Source organism: Amblyomma americanum, chromosome 1, assembly GCF_052857255.1.
Source record: "Amblyomma americanum isolate KBUSLIRL-KWMA chromosome 1, ASM5285725v1, whole genome shotgun sequence".
NCBI lineage: Eukaryota > Metazoa > Arthropoda > Arachnida > Ixodida > Ixodidae > Amblyomma > Amblyomma americanum.
This window is the reverse complement of record NC_135497.1, coordinates 390,731,923-390,752,125: the sequence shown is the minus strand read 5'-3', so window position 1 is coordinate 390,752,125 and position 20,203 is coordinate 390,731,923. Positions and strand designations below refer to the sequence as shown.

General features: G+C 46.8%; 1 protein-coding gene across 1 annotated transcript in view; it reads left to right on the top strand.

Moving 5' to 3' along the window:
- The window catches only part of Fatp1 (Fatty acid transport protein 1), a 108,270-nt gene that overhangs the window by 77,633 nt on the left and 10,434 nt on the right, over positions 1–20,203 (top strand). Inside the window, exons 2-6 of the mRNA XM_077650180.1 lie at positions 8,621–8,771; positions 10,159–10,396; positions 12,414–12,575; positions 16,000–16,069; positions 19,457–19,658. Of these exons, the coding sequence (XP_077506306.1) occupies positions 8,621–8,771; positions 10,159–10,396; positions 12,414–12,575; positions 16,000–16,069; positions 19,457–19,658 (823 nt within the window). The remainder of the gene's footprint in view (positions 1–8,620; positions 8,772–10,158; positions 10,397–12,413; positions 12,576–15,999; positions 16,070–19,456; positions 19,659–20,203) is intronic.

The window sequence follows — 20,203 nt, the reverse complement described above, 5'->3', positions numbered from 1 at the left end:
AGGCATAGAGACCTCAGTGAAATCACTTGAGGTGCATGTGTATATAGTAGGAGAAGGTAAAGCAGATGTAAAGCGAAGCTCTAGGCCACACGCAATATCTTCTAAGGCCTTTGCGATGTCAGCAGGGGACTGAACGAGGGATTCAATGTTGGCAGTCGGAGGAATCACCTTGTTGCGCCTCATGAAATTAAACAAAGCTCGTTTACTTCCTGATTGGGAAAGGAAATCATAATGATTTGTATTATACTCCTCCTTTGCACGGGCGACAGTGCGCTTAAATGTTGCTGCAACATATTTATAATCCAGCCAATTTTTTGGGCATTGATTGATGAGAAGTTTCTTCCAAGTTGCTTTCCGTCGTCTATATGCACGCGTGCACTCAGCATTCCACCAATTGTTCGCGATTGCACCCTTTGTTCTCTTAACCAAAAATTCAGACTTTTGCCTTGCATGGTCCAGTACTGAACATAGATGTGCAGCCTTGCTTTCGGCACTTATCTGAGCGCGAGTGTCTGAAGTGATTTGGAGGGCTGATTTTAGAGTGTCTTTAAAGCAATTGTAATTTATTAACGTGCGCTGATGTCGCTCAGGAAGAGTTAATTTACACGCAAACTTGAAACTAATCGGTAGATGATCACTGTTTGTTGCACCGTCAACAGGCGCCCAAGACATAACGGAGACTCCTGGGGAGGAAAAAGTTAAATCCAAGGCAGAGCGGCATTGACTGCGAACAAACGTAGGCAATCCGGAATTGTTGCAGATCAAGTTGTTGCCAGAAGCCCAATCAAATAGCCTAGAACCAAAGCTGTCTGTTTTAAAAAAACCCCCAAGTCACATGGTGCGAATTGAAGTCGCCAAGTAATAGAACCTGAGATCGGCTACTAGACATGAGTGAGTCAAGGGGCCGAGTGTCACGCACACCAGACGGGAAATATGCATTAGCTACCGTAAAGGGCTGTTGACCTGGGACACTGAGGTCAACCGCAAGGATTTCACATTCATTGTGCGCATATTGAAAAGAAATGCATGCCCTGTGGCAAAACTTTGTAGATATGAGCATTAACAACCCTCCCCCTCGTGATGACCGGTGAAGCCGGAATGGATGGTAATCCTTGAGATGATAATTGAAATTTGGAGTTAGCCATGTTTCCTGTAAAGCAACTAAATCTGGTAGAAGCTGATTGCATAGGCAATTTAAATCTATTGAAGCTGAGAATATTGATCGACAATTCCACTGGAGTACACTTAAGAACCCTATCTTGGCGGAAGTGCCGCTGCCGCGACTGCCTTTTCTAGAATACTGGTCTTAGCGTTTTGACTTGCGTTACTTTTCTTTGTCTTTGACTGGGGGCAAGATGGACCTGCAATATTCAGAGGAGACCCACTTCGTTTCTGGGCGCGGAGATCAGACTCCATATCAATACAATCCATAGAGGATGCGTCCATAACGCTATGCGAAGGAGAGGCCTGAGAGGTCTTTTGTTGCTCACATTGTTTTTGGCCCTGTGGAGCGGAATCGATTACTACAGAAGGAGGGGTAGCTTCCGAAGCCAAAGAAGACAAGAGCGGAGCGGTGGACGCCTGCAGAAGATTGGTCATCTGAGCAGCTATGACCTGCGAAATGCACGTGGACACGCAGGTCATAGCTGCTCAGATGACCTTTTGGCCGCAGGAAAGGCTCTATCTACTAAAAGGCGACCTGCCAGGGCCTACAAGCCTTTCACGGCCATCCCATCATCATCGCCATGGCCTTGATGCATGGTGTTGCAGGAATAATATAGTCGCTGTTTTTAGAATAATCGCCTTCATTCTATCGTGTCGGAGACGCAAGTTGTCACCCTGGTGCTCTGTGAGCTTGTACCGCAGGAATGTTTCTCGTGCAAACTCCCAGCGAGGTGTCGGCGGTCTCGAGCAGCGGCAGAAGTGGCCACGCAGTGTGAGGAATGTCCTCCCCCCCTGAAAACCGCCTGCGGGCACTGCCAGTCTTCGCACCGAGAGCACACGACGCCCTCGGTGCACATCGTGAGCGGCTCGCAGTCGCTGAGGGCGTTCATGCATGGGACGCAGGAGGAACGTCCTAATGAAGCGGTTGGCTAATTTGGATGCCTAAACCTGCCCTAATGGCGAGGTATGCACGGAGCGTGGCATCCCATGCGACAGTGGGCGGCGTCTTCCGTCGCGTGATGCGCACCCCCTTTCGAGTCCTGCTGCACGCGGCGTGTGATCGATGGCCCCAGTGCGCGTGAGCTCCACAGCGCTGGTGCTCAGCCAGCCAGGTGTCTCGCTTGGCTGCCCCGAGACGCCGCTCCGAGGCGCTGCCTGCTTGATCGCGAAGCGCCCCCCCTCCCGTCACGGTCCCTTGCGCCTCGTGAGGCCGCCCTGCATGCCCGCCGCGGCGACACGCAAATCGAAACGCGGCGCGTGACAGAAACGAGTGGCAATCAAGCAAGCGCACTGCACCTCTCCACCGGATCCAGATTGATACAGGGAGCACCGTCGTATTCCCTCCGGCTGTGCCGTTGCTCTGCTGACCTTTTTGTTTTCTTCCTTGCACTGCGCGTTAGTAGGGCAGCTCTGGCCGGCCACGTGGCAGTGCGTTCGCGGTGCTTTCGGTCCCACTCTGTCCTTGCGGGCGTTCCCTTGAAACGTTGACGGCGGCGTCTTCTTCCTTCTACGGCCCCATCGTGGACGAGCTGCTACTACTCGGCGGACAGTGGTGGCCGACGACCCACGGTTCATTACCATCATCCGGGCGCCAAAGTCTTCCATGTGCCACAGCTGCCTTGGAGGAGCGTCGCCGTTTTTCGCGCTGAGCGGGCGTCGTGCGTCTCGATGTCACTCTGACCTGTCTCGAGCGCATCTTCTTAGTACGCGGTCGCCTTTCTTGCTGGCGCTGCTGGGGCCTCTCATTGAAACGAGGCCGGCTTCGTGACAAATGAACGAGAGAAGCGGTCGCAGTTCGCTGCTCGGCGGCCAAGTAGAATGAGCTTCTCGACGTGTGTTTAACTCGTGCCGCGCGCGTGGCTTTAGCGCGCTGGTAATCTTTTCAAGGGACATGTCGGTGCCCAAAAACGTATGAAGGTAATCCGGGAAATCCACTCTGTGTGGCCTCTGTACAAAAAAACAAAAACTCTTAGGCATTCCTCAGTGGATCGGTTGAATGCGTTGGCAAGTTTTGTTGCTGCCGATTCTGTATTTGCTCATTAAAGCTCATGTTTACATTCTTCACCTTCGTTCCATATGTCTTTATCTTCATTGTTAAGAGACTGTATCGCTTCTTTCGATGACACACACACTGAATGCTCTTTTTCTGGCGGTTGGTACACTGAAATTCGTTATAGCCGAGGTTAAGACACGAATGTTCGTTATATCCGAGGTCAACACACTAAAGTTCGTTATATTTGAGGTGGCACACTAAGGTTAGTTATATTCCAGGCAGTATACTAAGTTCGTTATATCGGAAGGTGGCCACGTGTGACGACGGTCGCCATTTCCGCTTGCACAGACGCCTCTGATGCTAACGCATCTATAATAGTTAATCGAGCCCTACGCGCCAAAGCAAGTGTGGTGCTACGCATTAGATTCGACCTCCTGAGGTTCCTTGACGTGCGCCAAGATCTCTGTTCACAGGCGTTCTTTGCCGACGCACCAGGTGTCGTTCGAAGTTTTGAGGCGCGTTCGGTGCCTCTGTTCACGAAAGTTCCGTGGGCTTCCGAGCAGCAACTTGGCTCACTGCTGCACATCAGTGGTGTCGCGAGCTCTTGCCCCACTCTGCGGCGCCGAACTGCCAGCTGGCACGCTGCCCTGTAGACATGTGGGTCTTCCTTTTCATGTTTCCGAGGGCGTTCCTCGGCCCCTCTGGGCGACGTCTTCCTCGATGCGAGCGTTTCACTCGCGACACACTGCAAGCGTGCGTTGCTAGAGCCGGCTTGGGATTTTTTTGGAAGATCGTCCACGTTTAGCATTCGACTGTGCGCTTGTACGCTTCTTTTCTCCAGCCTGATACGCTTCTTTTCTCCAGCCTGATTTTATTTTTCAAAAATATGCCACCGGAGAATCGAAAGGAGGAGTTTGGTTTTTGCTGGTTTCCGGTGTCGCCGTTACTATAGGGCTACTATATACGATGTCCGACTGGATTCGCTGACGTGTTGTACCCTGCTCCTGTGGTTCTTCTCCGGGCAGGCAGTCCTGCTCGGCTGTTCCCCCGTTTGAATCCGTTGTATACCATGCGCGTGTGCAGCCTAGCGTCGCATTTTTGTGGGGCAGGGGGGGGGGGGGGGGGGTGCCCGATCGAGTGTCACGCCGCGACGCTGACTCCGTCTGGTCCCGGCCGAGCCCTCGGCCGCCGTCGTACATGTAACTAGTGGGTTGCGCAGTGTGGAACAACGAGTCGGCTGCTCACTAAATCTGCGACTGTCGTAGAGAAGAAACGCCGAGGCGCGGCTGCAGTGCTGCCGGTGGCTGTGCCCCTGTCCGTGCGCCAAAGACGCGCGTTGCGTGTCGACGGGGCGCTGCAGTTTCGGAGAAACAACAGTGGTGCGTTTCTCGGTCGAGGTTTCGCTCCCGTCTGCATCTGCGGTGTGCGAGCACGTTCGTGCAGTTTCAACTTCTGTCCGTTCCTTTTCGTTAGTAGTAACTTTATTCATAGAAATGTATGGGTGGGTCTCGGTGTAGAGCCACTCTTCACATCTTTCCGTGTGTGGTCTGTGGCTCTTGTGGCAGGGTTGGAGCCCCTAGTCCAGGGCCCCACTGAGTCTTGCCGCCAGGTAGGCTTTCCGGACCAGTCCTGCCTGGACCGCCGGGTCCTCGCTGGAAAGCATCCTCTCCCACTGCTCCGCACTCGGGATTTTGTTTATTGCAGTCGCATTTGTTCTCTTTTCACACCGCGTTGTATGAATCAACGTGGCTTTGTCCTCGCACCACGGGCATTCGCTGGCATATAGTCCTGGGTGGATCTTACTTAGCATGTTTAGATTCGGGGAAGTTCCCGTTTGTAGCTGTCTCCAATAGACCGCTTCCTGCTGGTTGAGATTTTTGTGAGGTTGGCGATATCTAATCCTGAACCCCTTATAGTAATTCAGAATTTCTGAGTATCCTAAGGGCAGTGAAACATTGATTAGCGCAAGCACAAACAGGGACCTCCTACTTTGGTCCCTGTCTGTGTTTGCGCTAGTCAATATGTTTCACTCCTACAACCAACTAGCCCAAATGAAAGCCTTAGCGTTATCCTAAGGGCACTGGTTCCGTGTCAGGCTGGTTTGGTTGGAGGCTCGGTTTGTAAGCTCTCCTATCCGCCTCGGCATTCCCTGCGATGTGTCCCGGTACCTTTTCGTGAGGCGGCGGCCCGCAGCTGGAATGCGAGCGGCGCCAACACTTGCCCGGTCGCTCAGGGGAATCGCGCGCAGCCCTCGCCGGTGGGTGTCCCGCAGGTAAGTGCGCGCGCCTCGGGTGGAGTGCCTGCCCCCCACCGTGGCCTGTGGCGGCTTTCCTTCTGTCCACGGGGATCGCCCTCAGAGGTGTCCCCGGTGGGAAGAAGGCACCTGGGCGAGAACTTGCCGCGCGCTTTCTCTGCGTCGGTTCACGCGGCCCGGGTGGCGTGCTTTATGCCGCGTGCTTGCAGCGAGCGACCCGCCACTGCGCGGTGTTCGCACCAAACGGGGCCGGCTTATTACTAAGTTCATCCGAGGCGTCGGGGAGGCGCTCGGAGAAGTAGCGTCGGGGCAGGCCACCGTTCTGTACTTGTGGTTGCGTTTCAGCCGGATATTAGCGCGTGCATTTTTTTTTTCCAATCGCTGACCCGTCGGCGTTGCAGAGAACACGTACTGTCATTACCAAAAGTAAATAGGTTTGCTTCTCAGTCATGTGGTGGAGCCCTTCCCAGTAAAAAAAAAGAAAAATGAAGTTTTAATTGGAACCAACTGGACTTTCCAATTGGTTCCAGTTGTTTTCAGCCACCCGACCAATTGGACCCTACTGGACCTAACCAAATTGTACCAGTTAAGCCCTAGGCAGTTTTTGCATCCAGACAATATTCACAAAATGTACCTCACAATTAAGTTGCCCAAAATACACAATGTGAGAAATATTCCTACAATTTAATATATTAATGTGCAAAAGGAAAACTGATTTCTGAGGACTGCAGGAAGACGCTCTGCCTGGTGCCGATCAACATTTTTACAGGATAATTGAAAACTGATGCTTTATGGAAATTAAGGCCAACAGACACGCATACATCGCACACAAGATACATTAGATATTCAGACATTAATAGTATAAGGTCAATATGTACATGCAGAGAACACACTTCTGCTCCCACTTATATACCCCATTTATGAGACTGTCATGCTGGGGCCAGTGGGGCTTGCGCACTGAGCGCAATCATTTCATTTAATTTCTACCTCAGTGCTAGTGCAGATGATGAATACAATTCAGTAGGTTAGGCTCTTACGTAACCGCCATATTAGTTCTGTCTTGTTTGACGAATATGCAAATGCTTACATGGATACATTGGGTGCAGCTAGACAGACCAATTCTGAATGCAATTGGTAACACCAGATGAGCTCACCAGTTGGAAACTCATTGGCCCAACTGGGAGCAAATTTGGATTATCCACTTGGAACCAGTTGGAAGCTCAGCTGGTCCTATTGGTGCCAGTTGGAGACTCAGTTGGTGCAATTATAACCATTTGGAACCTAAATTGGTTCAATTGGAACCAATTGGAAATACAATTGGTTCCAGTTTTTTTTTTTGCGACTAGGTTAAGGCACCCAGAAAGGTAGAAAATTTCTTGAAAGCTAAGCAGCTCCTTATCATATAAGTAATTAGGCGCTTGAGTGTTGCCATAAGTGGTCTACTACACGTCTGAGAGGCAGTTGCCATGCAGCATGGTTACTTGTGGCGAAGTCTGTACGTGCATAGGGACGCGACATGTATTGAGAGTGCTAGCCTACACACGCGCATGTACGAGGCCAGAATTCGATTGGTGAACAGTCATGGAGAAGGGATTGCGGGATGTGGATTTGCGGAAAACAATTTATTTCTGCGTTGCCTCGTTAGCCATGCAGATTGTATTCTTCTGGGAGACTGAGCGTGCTCGTCTCCTCGTGCCTCGACGCATTTCAATGGTCTGCCGTGCTTGACCGCGCCTCAGTAATTTTTTCCCCCGCGAATCCGCATCCAGTTAACTTTTGTTCATGACTGTACGTCGATTAATCTAATCTTGGCTCAGTCGCGCTGCTTTTGCTCACACTTCCAAGAAACTTTGCTATTCGCAGAAATGCACGCGTGTTGCACCGGTATACGCGTTCCGTCTTCGTGCTGTGTACAGTTGCAGAGAAGGGATATTGGAGGAAGGGGGATCAACACGCCGCGAACACAAAACCATGCACCGCTTAGAAAGAATCGGAGTTTTCTCGATACTTATCCTGTCGCTCAGCATCTGTATTTTATAGATGCACGCGAAGCTCTTCGCAAGTAGTCATTTTTTTTTTCTCTTCAGGGAAATCGGCGGCAGCCAGTCATGCTGCGGCCTTCCGCTTATACGCCGCACGTAGCGTATCGTGCTTTAATTGAATACCCCAGCTTCGCGGCTTTCACGAAAGAAACCGGCAATATGTTCTTCGGCTTATCTGCCTAGCGTTAAAAAAAAAATCCGTTTTATGGCTTTCTGCCCGCTTGCGCTTCTCAATTTCTTTTCCGGCATCTACGACATGACTGTGACGCGGATTCGGACGCTTCCCACCGTTTCGCGCTCAAATAGTTCGACCTTATCCCTCTCCGCGAGCAGAACAGCAGTTCTTCAGAGGGCGTTGGCGGAAAGAGTGACCTGCCGCTCGCTCTGGCAAACTGGTTTTTCTTTGGACTCCAGCGGGAAAAGGCACGCGCGCTCCCTTCGCCCCGGGCGCGCTGCGGTGGCTCGGGAACACACGCGAATATCTGTGTGCCTGTCTGCTGTTTTTACCGCTGCTCGGGAGCGTGCAAGGTTCGACGCTTCCTCTCCCGCCGCGCGGCACGGTGCCGATCATCTTTTTCCACATTGGAGTGAAAATTGATGCATACTGTTGTTGTACGCAGCGAATTGAGCCTAATGTTATGTTACATCTGCGGGCAGCTGTCGCATAATTGGTGTCTCTCCTCTCTACCCTCTCCTCGACACGACAATGGTTAGCTTCCTCCCCAGCGCACTCATCATTGCATTTCTTGCTGAGTCCGATTTTATTTTCAAAACGTTTGTTCGGACCATCGAGTATCTTTTGGTGTAAAAAAAAAGAAGAAATAGTCCGAATGTAAGTGAGAAAGATAGCGATGTTATAAAATAAAGGCGTTTTCATTTACTAAACTTGCTTTCTTTAGGAAATCTCTGCTGGATTTGTTGCTACTGCATGCATGTCATACTGGGCCTGAAAGTGCTGCTTACAAATGTGGCTTAGATTAAAGTGCAGTCTGGCAAATATGTATTCAGTGTGAGATTTGTCTTTCAGGTTTTCTTATCCAAGGTGTACGTGGATAAAAAGTCTTGTTACTGATATGTGCAGCTCATATAGGTGCACTGCCTATTTGGCTTGAACGTAAGTTGGAGGTGGCAGGCTGTGTTTTCAAATATTCCCTCTTCTTTGTGCAGCGGCCTGATTCGGATCACTAAGACAAGCCTATACTTCAAATCATGCCTCAAAGCCAATCGAACGGTGCCCATGGTGTTCCAGTCCGTGGTCAACAAGAACATGGACAAGGTGTGCTTCATCATGGAGCACAATCGATGGACCTTCAAGCAGGTGAGCATAAATTTTCTTGTCCAGTAGGCCCTGTTTTACCCTAGTTGGGACCTGCCATTCAGGGTGTGCTGGGGGATTATGTCATGCCTCACGTGCTGTGTTTGCCTATGGTGACCTGCCATCAGGAAGCTGATCAGCAGTGATTAGAAAGTTTTCCCTTAAGCTGGAGCTCACCCTATGAGCTTTCTGCTTGATACTGTGCATGCCCAAACTCACTTTTAGGTGGAGCTGTTTCAGAGTGTGCAGAAACAAAATGCCTGTTGCAAACGTTGCACTAAAGCTGAAATTCTCTGTAAAAGTAAGTCTGTAGAAGGGCTCGCAGACAGTATATGTTTCGCACATCGAGCTGCATGAGTGATGCATCTTATGCTGCTGTTCAGCAGCTGTGGCCCTTGAATACTGCAAAAGATGTTGCCTGATCCAAAGATGAGGGATTGTACTTTTGAAGAAGAAAGGCAGAGTGCTAGTTGAAAGTGAAGCACTGACTGATACAACTTATGAACTGTTTTTCTTTTTGCATACTGCAGCCTTGCTTGAGGCTATGGCAGTGGAGGTGGGGTGGGGTGATCAAAAGGAACATGAAGTACAAAGTCATAGGTTGTAACCAGCAGCATCTAAAAATGTCTTAAAAGTACAAAGGAGCACAAATTACATGTCAGTTACATCAGCGGCATTGCAAAATTCCTTCAAAGGCATAGCATGAGTAGTGCCAAGCATAGTGAAAAAAAAAAAAAATTGAATGCCAGTGTGAGGGTTAAAAGTTGAGATATTTAATTAAAGATGTCTTGTTTTTATGATCGCTTACAAGATTTTAAATAGTTTCTAAGGGACTCAAATTACAAAGTTTTATCTGTGTAAGAACTGCATTCAGCACAATGGTGTGGGGACAGTGTTTAGACCCAAAGCAGACTGGAGGAGGCAAAAAAACCTCTACCATATCAGTGAAATATAAAACAGCATTTTTTTTGTATTGATCCTAAGTTGTTAATTTCAGCTGCTTCTGGGGATTCCAAACAGAGCCATATTCCAGGATTCCAACTGATAAGCGATGGTGTTGTGCTATAATACCGGTCGTTGTCATGGCTGCAGGGTTTTTTCCCACAGCCATCATCAGCCATGATCGTTTAATCACCAAATTTTGGCAAATTGGACCAAGCCTCTCTGAAAAGCCAGTTCACGGTTGTGCCAAAACAGAACCTAATAATTTGCCTCTGAACTCCATGAGCTAACCAAAGTGGAAATGAAGGTACTTGTTAGGGAGGACTTCGAGACCCTATACTGTGTGCAAGGAAGCCATCCCACATTTTTAGATCCATGTTGTAGTGAGAAAAAGACAAGCACTGAGTTTGAGTGTGACTAGAATACCACATGCCTGTTCTTTTTGCAGGTGGATGACTTCACGAACCGCGTGGCCAACTGCTTTCTGCAGCAGGGTTTGAGGCCTGGCGATGAAGTGGCTGTGTTCATGGACTCTAGGCCCGAGTTCGTAATGTTCTGGCTGGGCATGTCCAAAGTGGGCATTGTGGCTGCACTGGTCAACACCAACCTCAAGTCTGATCCGCTGCTCCACTCACTCACCTGTATCAATGCCAAGGCCATCGTGTTTGGCAAGGAGCAGGCCAACGGTATGAACAGACCATGCTTCCTGGAGTGGAGACGGAGGTGGTGATGTTTGAGAAGCTTGGGCTTGAAGAAACAACTTATTACCATTGGTTCTCATTTGGTTGTTTGTCAAAATGCCCTCGGGTCGTCACCAGCAGAAGTTGCTAGATATATTTTAAATCTTGTTCTGAGGGGAGCAGAGAGCACTGGCTGTGAAGGAACGGTTCAGCTTAATGGCTTTTTAGGCTTGTTGGTGCATAGTTGATGCAGATTGCAGTGTAGCAGAAGACAAGGACACAGAACGGATAGTGCTCATATCGTTCGTCTCCGTTCTGTGCCTTCATCTTCTGCCGCGCTACAATGCGTTTATCAAATAAATGGCTCTTATAGCTTGATGCATGATGTGAGTGAAGCACTGTAAATGTGCGAAGTGATCGACATCCAGAAAAAAATGGTATTCGTTAGACTTCCCTTATCAGGGCGCCCTTGTAGGTATTGCATCTCCTTGCAAGTTTGGAATCCAGACCAACCAGTGCTCCTTGTTTCTTCAAAAGCTGGCAGAAATGAGACTATATTCTGTATTCTGGAACCAACTTTGAGATCTTCATGGTGCACCCTCGTGTACCCTGTTACACCCAGTGTCCTGCTTGTATGTGCTTAGTGGTATAGTGAGGTAAGGCCCTTGTTTCTAGAATTTATATTTTTCGAAATTCGTAGGGTAAAAATTAGTCAGTCTATTGCATCAAAATTTGGGTAGAAATCAGGTGTTCCTTGAAACTGTCGTATAATTTAGGTTTTTGGGTTATTTGTATAATCAAAGCAATTACCCATTAGCTCTCATTTTATTGTGGGACGTGAAATAGTTGACAAAGGAGCTCTAAAGACCTATGTGTCTTCTTCCCAGTAGCTTTTACTGACTTTATTAATATCTGTATTTTCAGTACAGCCATCCCAGATCTGTCATATCTTTGCAAGTGCTTTAGCTGCAAAAACTTCCAGTGTCACAGCTGCCATCTGAATGCACCACACCTGTGTAGGCTAGCAGGTGGTAGTGCTTGACACAGTTTTGAGATCCTGTCATTTGGGCCTGCGCTTTTAATAGGTGATGACACCGCAGGTGAATCCTTGCCCCAAGTGACTGGGTCTAAAGTGGAATTCAGTTGAGCATGGATGGATTCCTTTGTGGCATTGTAATTATAGTGACTGCTAGCTTTCGTGCGTTACCTGCAACTCTCTGCTTGCAGCAGAGAAATATGTTTTCAAAAGACAGTGTTCAGGCCGAAATTGGGCTTTACTTGCTTTTTACAGAACTTCTTGAGGTGCAGAAATGAGAACAAATCTGTTTTATCTGAAAATAAAGGGCCTTAGACATACAGTTCAAGACATTCATGTCCTGTAATACCAAAAAAGGTTTAAGCTTGAAGCCAGGAAATTGATATCACGTGCATATAAAGCAAAATAGATTTTATCGGTGTGAAAACATATATCTCTCGCAATTATATGCATGCCTGAGCACAGCAATACCAGATTTCAAATCGCCCACTTTGCATATTCTCATTCTGTAAAGAAATATAGAAAATTTTTACACGAACTAAATCACATGTGCCAGTCTGGGTAGTTTCATCTCAGTTTTATGTTATCTTGTTTCTTTATTATGCATGCCAGCAAATTGGTCTGTCCCATGCTTTGATATGGAGGACCATGCCTAATGTTTGCTTAGCATCTGGACAGTGTCAGATTTGGTTGAGTAATGCATAAGCAAATTGGCATTCTATTTCATCAATTCATATCTTCTTCTGGCTTGGCAATTCTATATCAGGTCTTTTGAACCACGGCTGATGTGGCAGGGACCCACATATCATCTGACTTCTGAACTGCACACCAGGTGTCCTGTAAAAGCACTGAGGATCAGTTAAACTCTTGAATCTTTTTTTTGTTCCTCTGCAATGAGGTGTTACAATAAAGTGCAGTGCTTTGTATTATTAGGATGATTAACCTTGCCGTAAAAAACACATTCATGTTGTGCCCGTTTCTGTGCAGCCATGAAGGATGTGGCCCCTTCTCTGATGGAGAAGGGTGACTACCAGTACTACGTGTACGGAGCATGCGACACCCAGCCTCTGCCTGCAGTTGATATTGAGGAGCTGATCAAGAACAGCTCCTCAGTTCCCGCAGATATTGACTACAAGGGCAGCATTCATGGTGTGTCTATTATTGCCTGTGTGTCCATGTTTTCTGTTGCATCATTGAATTAAACGTTATAAGCAGTCACTAAGCTGAAGCTGTGTTGGAGACTGCAGATCATAATTTTATGCAGTTGGTGCACAAGTATTTCAAGTCTTCAAACTAGCAACTTTATTTTTTTTTTTGGCTTCACTTTGTTGAACAGTGAGCATGTTGACTGATGAGCCAACCGAACAAGGAGCATTCAGGTGCTGGTAAAATGTAGTCTCTGTGCTGGGAGGAATATGACCAGCTTTCAGTTTTATAGATAATTTGGGTTGCATCTATGTGCCAATTAAGCTTCTTCCAAGTGCCTTTGTGAAAGTGTCACACTGACTGCGACTTATAACAATTCTGTGTATGGTAACCACAGCTGCATTAATTGTCTTCGTCCAACAGAAATTTGAGCTTCTAAGGTAGTAACTAGGAATGTGCGACTAGTAGTTTTCCAGAGTACTAATAATGTTGCTAGAAACTGAATCGGATAAGAACCGAATAGGACCCAGTCGAATATGAATAGAATATTTTTATGAATACTCACTGCTTGTGCAAATATTCATACAAAATGAATAATCACACATAACAGCAATGTGCTAGTGGTGGCGGTGCCGTAAGGCGCTGTAACTTATGGAGTTATAGTTGTAGTTGTCAAAGGACGCAACACCAACCTCTACTAGGGGGTATGCAACACAAAGTCAGTATATATATTAGCTCTGTGACCATCATGTATACGTATAGGAAAGTTACCGTTTGTTGCTGACTATGACAGCGAATAATTTAGCACCACATCTAAGTTGATGAGAAGGGTGAGAGCTACGTTTAAGCCATGGCTTCTGAGATCAGGCATCAAAGCAGGGTTTGTTGGACCTGCCTAAGCCCTACTGTGTCGCCCAGTCTTGGAAGCCATGGATGAGCATTATGAGCACTGCGGCTTGAATGGACGAGGTCACGGTGCGGAATCCTCCAACTCGCGCAGACTGATTGTGGCAACATGCTGCACGGCATCGGAGCATGCCCTGTTTTTGAAACAGTCTTTCAAGAAAACTATGGTGTGCCTTATTTGAGCTAGAATTTTTGGTTTGGGCTTGTTGGGTTTGCATAGCGGGGAGATGCAGTATGGAAAGATGGCTCATCCTGTCTGCTTGTCATAGTCTTTGCACTGCCTCTCCCCTTTTTCGAACTTCGTTCCAATTATTCGAAAATGTATTAGAAAACTCGAGAGCGCATTTGATTCATTTTAATAATTTCAAATGTGCACTATTTTATTCATTCGATGAATCAAATACGAGGATGTTTGATTCGCTATTAGAAAATTTAGAATATTTGCCCACCTCTATACTCCATTTCATACATCACGTGCAACACTGTGAAAGATACGTAAGTAGTCCGCATGAAAAAACAAAGGAAGGCGTGTACTTTGCGTATGTTTTGTGGCCGAGGAGTCTCAGGCACGAGAAAGTTACAGCGTGTTGTCAGCATTAAGAGCGAATTTAATCAAGCTCATGACAAATGTATCATGTAATAAGCCTATAGACAAAGCATTTATTTTTCACTCACCATTAGTAATGCACTACTTTTTGATCGAGGATGTAGGCAGAGCAAACAAGAGAGCTAGTTTTGATGGCGTTGCACCTGATGTATGAAATGGAGTACAGTAGAACCCCGCTGTTACGTTCCTCACTGCTGTGTTTTCCCGGCTGTTACGGCATTTTCATCCGGTCCCGGCATAGCTCCGATAGGATTCAATGTATTGGGAACTCCGCTGTTATGTTGTACCTGTGAATACGTTCCTGTATGATACGTTGCAACCTGGCGCCCTGAACCCGTTCAAGCAATGCGTGCCAACTGCCATTTTGACTTCTGACAAGTCTTGGCCAGGCTTGGCTACGGAACTGGCTGCAGGTACCCGCACGCGAGTTGGAGAGGCCACCACTAGATGGCCATTCCACTCGTGAATGTCGAACCATGGTTGCAATGGCCAAACTTGTAACCGCGATCTTTGCGTGCTTAGATTGCGTCGCACAAGCAGAACGCGCTTCCCCTTGAGGAAAAGCTGGATGTACGAAACGCAATTGAGAGCTTGAAGCATTCCTATAGGAAGTGCATCGAGAAGCACTGCCTCGCACATATTGACCATGGAGAGCAGTCTACGACCATTTCAGTACTTGACACTATGCACCACATCGCTTCAGCATGGACTGCAGTGAGTGCATCAATAGCTTTGCGTGGTGTGGCTTTGGCACGAACGAGGAAGTGGTAACTGCTACGGAACCTGAAGAGTTCGAAGCAGCCTCTTGTGATCAAGAGCTAACTGAGGCTGTGAATGCACTGGGTGCCACGGGAGTCGCATACGATGACTATGTCGCCGTGGATTCTGCCGTCGTGACGTCAGAGTGCCAAAGCATTGCGAAGGTCATTGCGGACTCGGTCGCGAGTGGAGCCTGCGATGATGACAAGGAGCATGAGCCGCATGATTCCGGGGAGTTGGCAGATCTGAGCTTTGGAGAAGCCGCTGTGGCTCTGGACCCCCTCTGCAGGTACATCGCAACTCAAAGCGGCGCTGACAGCAATGGGGCCTTCCAGGCTATTAGAAACGCGTGGTTCATTCCAGTGAGAGAAAGAAATGGCAATCCACCATTCTCAACTTTTTTTTCTAAGATCACTTCGCGGAAATAAATTGTTTCAAGTCAAAGCTGCACTGTTTTCATTCATTTTTGAAGCTTTCCTCACTGCTGCGTTTTCCCGGCTGTTACGTTTTTTTTTGCCGGTGTGGTGAAAAACGTATGAACGGGAATCTACTGTATAGAAATAAGCATCCGTACTTTGTCTGGCTCGAGCTGTTGAACTAGATGCTTAAAAGTTTTGAAAGGAAATGGAAAACTTGTTTACAAGATTGTTCAAAGTGCAAGCCACTGCAAAAGAAGGCCTAACATTCATAGCCAGTGTCCCCTAATATATGTGAGAAATAATATTAACATAAATAATATATCAGACATGTAGGGAGGTGCGGGAACCTGAAGGTTTTTTTGTTTTGTTTTTTAGTACCTGAGCTTGTAACTGCTTAACACTGAGTGATCGCACTCGGTGATTGCAGCTGACATTGGGTGATTATTGAACTGATTGTAGCTGTGAATACTACACTCAGAACTTAGGTTTAGGTAAGCTCAGATGCAGGTTTTATAAGCTGTGTGCACAAAAAATTGCATGAAATATTTAATTTCATGTATAGGTTATCAGCCAAGTAAGACTGAAAACCACTTCATGGTGATTAGCTTGCTTCCTTCACTAACATGGGGCTACAAAGAATTTACTTTGGGCTTGGTTGCAAAATAGTTGAACAGTCATTCCAGTGAACGTAAATCGGGATGATATGAACGCTGTGTTTGCACCTTTGTCTTTACAGATAAGCTTGTATACATCTACACATCTGGAACCACTGGTCTTCCCAAGGCTGCTATCATCAAGCACAGCAGGTCGGTATTTCCTCCATCATCAATTCAGTTACTGCATCTTGCATGCATATAGACTTCCTTAAGTTCAGCCGACACTTACTGAAAAGCAAAGCAGAAATTTGGGCAAGTTGGTACGTATCCATTTTGAAACAGCGCAACAAAGACGGGACGTGGAAACTGAGGTGTAAAGACAAACATGCGCTGACTAACAACTGGGTTTATTGAAAAAAACACACAAAATATATACAGAGTTAGGAAAGATTAATCGCCACCATAGTCAACTCATGCCACATGTGACGCCATATATCCAATCTCCCCTTCGGAAAGGGCGACCGATGGGCAACTAATGCACGTTGCGCCTTTCTCACGTATAAGAAAAGCTTCAAAAACTTCTCGCGTCATCTTATCACAATGGCGAAACACGATATTGGTGTTCTTATAGTCGGGGGTACATTTGCATTTCTTGCAACGGAATGCACCTTTAGTGAGAGGGTCTCCTTCTGTTTTTCTTTTTTCGTACTCTTTTTCGTGTTTGCATTTGCACCTTCTGCAGTGGACCGCCACGTGTGACAGGGGGTCTTTTTTTCTGGTGTTCTCATGTTCCATGAGTCGCTTGTTGATGCATCTTCCTGTTTGGCCAATATATGTGGCGCCACACGAGAAGGGAATTTGGTATACTACCCCTACCTCGCAAGGTACATAAGGGGAAACATGGCGCACCTGACAAGCCCTTTTGTTTCCCTCCTGCCTCTGCCTTACCTGTCTACACATTCTGCCTAATTTCTTCGGGGCAGAAAATACGACGTCAACGCCATATCTGCCTGCCACTTTTTTGAGCCCATGGGACATGCTGTGCGCATATGGAACCACTGCCGGCCTTTTATTTTTATTTTCATTTCTTGCACTAAAATAAAAGGCCGGCAGTGGTTCCATATGCGCACAGCATGTCCCATGGGCTCAAAAAAGTGGCAGGCAGATATGGCGTTGACGTCGTATTTTCTGCCCCGAAGAAATTAGGCAGAATGTGTAGACAGGTAAGGCAGAGGCAGGAGGGAAACAAAAGGGCTTGTCAGGTGCGCCATGTTTCCCCTTATGTACCTTGCGAGGTAGGGGTAGTATACCAAATTCCCTTCTCGTGTGGCGCCACATATATTGGCCAAACAGGAAGATGCATCAACAAGCGACTCATGGAACATGAGAACACCAGAAAAAAAGACCCCCTGTCACACGTGGCGGTCCACTGCAGAAGGTGCAAATGCAAACACGAAAAAGAGTACGAAAAAAGAAAAACAGAAGGAGACCCTCTCACTAAAGGTGCATTCCGTTGCAAGAAATGCAAATGTACCCCCGACTATAAGAACACCAATATCGTGTTTCGCCATTGTGATAAGATGACGCGAGAAGTTTTTGAAGCTTTTCTTATACGTGAGAAAGGCGCAACGTGCATTAGTTGCCCATCGGTCGCCCTTTCCGAAGGGGAGATTGGATATATGGCGTCACATGTGGCATGAGTTGACTATGGTGGCGATTAATCTTTCCTAACTCTGTATATATTTTGTGTGTTTTTTTCAATAAACCCAGTTGTTAGTCAGCGCATGTTTGTCTTTACACCTCAGTTTCCACGTCCCGTCTTTGTTGCGCTGTTTCAAAATGGTTACTGAAAAGCGGCAGCATAGTAAATAAAGAAGACTCGTACCTGGTCTAAAACAAGACAACTGTGTCAGCAGGCAAGACTGAAAAGAGTAGACAGGATGAGCGCAGACTTTTATCTGCTGACATAGTTTTTCTTGTTTTTTTTTTCTTGCTTCCAATTCTGCCATACCGACTGTCCCCTCGCTGCATGCTCCTTGAATCACACCTGCAGCTCTGGAGGAAATGTTCTGGTGTGCACACCATTTATATAAAATGATGCAGTGAATGTGGATGCGATGATGTTTGTTTTAGTTCTGTTATATATGTTGCTGCAGTCAAGGAACATGCAGCAAACACTCTGCAGTAATTCAAATCATTGTACTTATGACAGTTGCCCCTCAACATGTGTGACGGCATAACTGCAGTATTCTTTCAGTCCATATTTCATTCCCCCCAAAATTCTCTTTATGGCTGTTGTGTGCTCAGGCTTGGAATGTAGGGTGTAGTGGTTGTGCATACAAGAACTGATTGTGCGTTCCTGTTCCGAGGTGCGTGCACTGGCTGCAAAGGAATGGTCCTTTTTTTGTGTGTGCACTTCTTTTGAACTTTCTTGGTTGACGTGTAGAACAAGTGCCTTTCATAATGCTCGCCTATACGACATGTCTAGAGCTGCTTTTGGTGCTGAATAAAGGCAGCCATGTCTTTACAGCTTGCAGTAGTGGACTTGGTATTAAGTGGTTTTCAGAATGCTGGGTGCTGCTTGATACATGCCTTATTTGAGGACTGCTCTGTGCTTGGCTGCTTGCTGGAGCTATAAGTTGTTCGCCACAACATGCAGCTGCTGCTGTCAAGTTCTGTGCTTGTGCCTTCTTCAAGAATATAGGTTGTACTATTAAACAGAAGTGCATATCACACGAGTAGATTAGCGTAACAGACCAGTTTTGTTGGTGTATGTAGCTCGTGCACTGTATGCACTCGTGTAAGGGCCGCACCTTTTTCCCTTCTTTTGTAAAATATCGCAAACAATGTTGGACAAGAACAAAAACATGCCCCCGTGTCCTCCTTGTTCTTGTCCCACATTGTTTGTGCTGTTTTACAAAAGATGCATCTCTACCAACTAGCCCAACTGAACATTCAGTTTACTTTTTTTCCGCAGTTTTTATGGAGAGAGCCTTTGCATGAAAGTGGCATTTTTCCCGCTCAGTTTTTGTGATTGCACTGGAACCCTGATTGTGTGTCTCCCAGTCATGCTACATCTGGGATTTTAAAAGAGATTAGCATGCGCCTGGCAAACCCTTTTTGATGTTCATGCATTAGAAATCTAGCCTGGTATGACGCCTGGTGGGAACAACCCGCAAAGAAGAGGCTAGCAGGGCCTGTTTTATTTCCCGGCGTCATATTGCCGCACGTAATTTCAAATCTGAATTAAGATGGAGGCACATGCGAAGAACAATGTGATCTAGCATTTGCCTTACTGCTGTGTCTGCTAATGATGGTTCAGAACAGTGCTTCGTGCATGCGACCTGTGACCATTGGTTTAAGGTGGTTCACATGGCCTTTTCCACAAGGTTCACTGCCAAAGGCATTCGTGGAAATCAACCGTACCTTCTGGGCTTTGAGCATAAATAGTGTGACACTTTCAGTTTCTCTAGTGGTGACTACACAGTGATGTAGCTTCTCTGTATTTGCACTTTGTATGTTTTCTAGACATAGACAAGTGTGCTTGAGATGTAGTCTTCATTTGCATGCCTATGTGTGCTTGCCAATTGTACATAGGTACCTGTCGATGGTGTCTGCTTCCAAGTACATGATGCCCATCACGGCTGACGACATCCTGTACACTGCGCTGCCGCTGTACCACACAGCTGGTGGTATCCTCGCTGTTGGCCAGGCTCTCCTGTTTGGAAACACGGTTGCCATCCGCTCGAAGTTCTCGGCCTCCCGCTTTTGGGATGACTGCATCAAATATGATTGCACCGTAAGTGGAAACCAGGGACCATTCTGTTTTAATATTAGTATGTCCCTGCACATACTGACATATTCAGATTGTTTGGGTAAGCTTTGATGCCTTAAAGGGACACTGAGGACAGCTCCATCCAACTTTTGTTCTTTGTAAAAATAGATTCTGTGGCTCTTTCTGGCTATGTTGATGTATGTCTGGCAGCAAAGCATGCACTTACTATTTCCGAGGAAATTGATTTTAAAATTTTCAAACTCAGGATTTCAAGGCCAAGAAGGACTTTGTGATCACCATTGGGAAACGATGAGTGGTGTAGCCTAGCCTCAAGGATTCATGCACACACAAAAAAAAACATCTTGAGACACCAGTTTTTTGACCGGTGATAACAGCAGCTGTATTTCTTTTTGTTTTAAACCTTTTTTTAGCTTACAAAAGCTCCATTTTCAGTGAAAGTAGCATCTTTGTCATCAGAACGCAGTAATTTATTGATACAAGCTAACTGTAGTTTGTCCTCAGTGTCCTTTTAATACGACAAGCTGTGGTGGCTGTGAGGTTTGATTGCA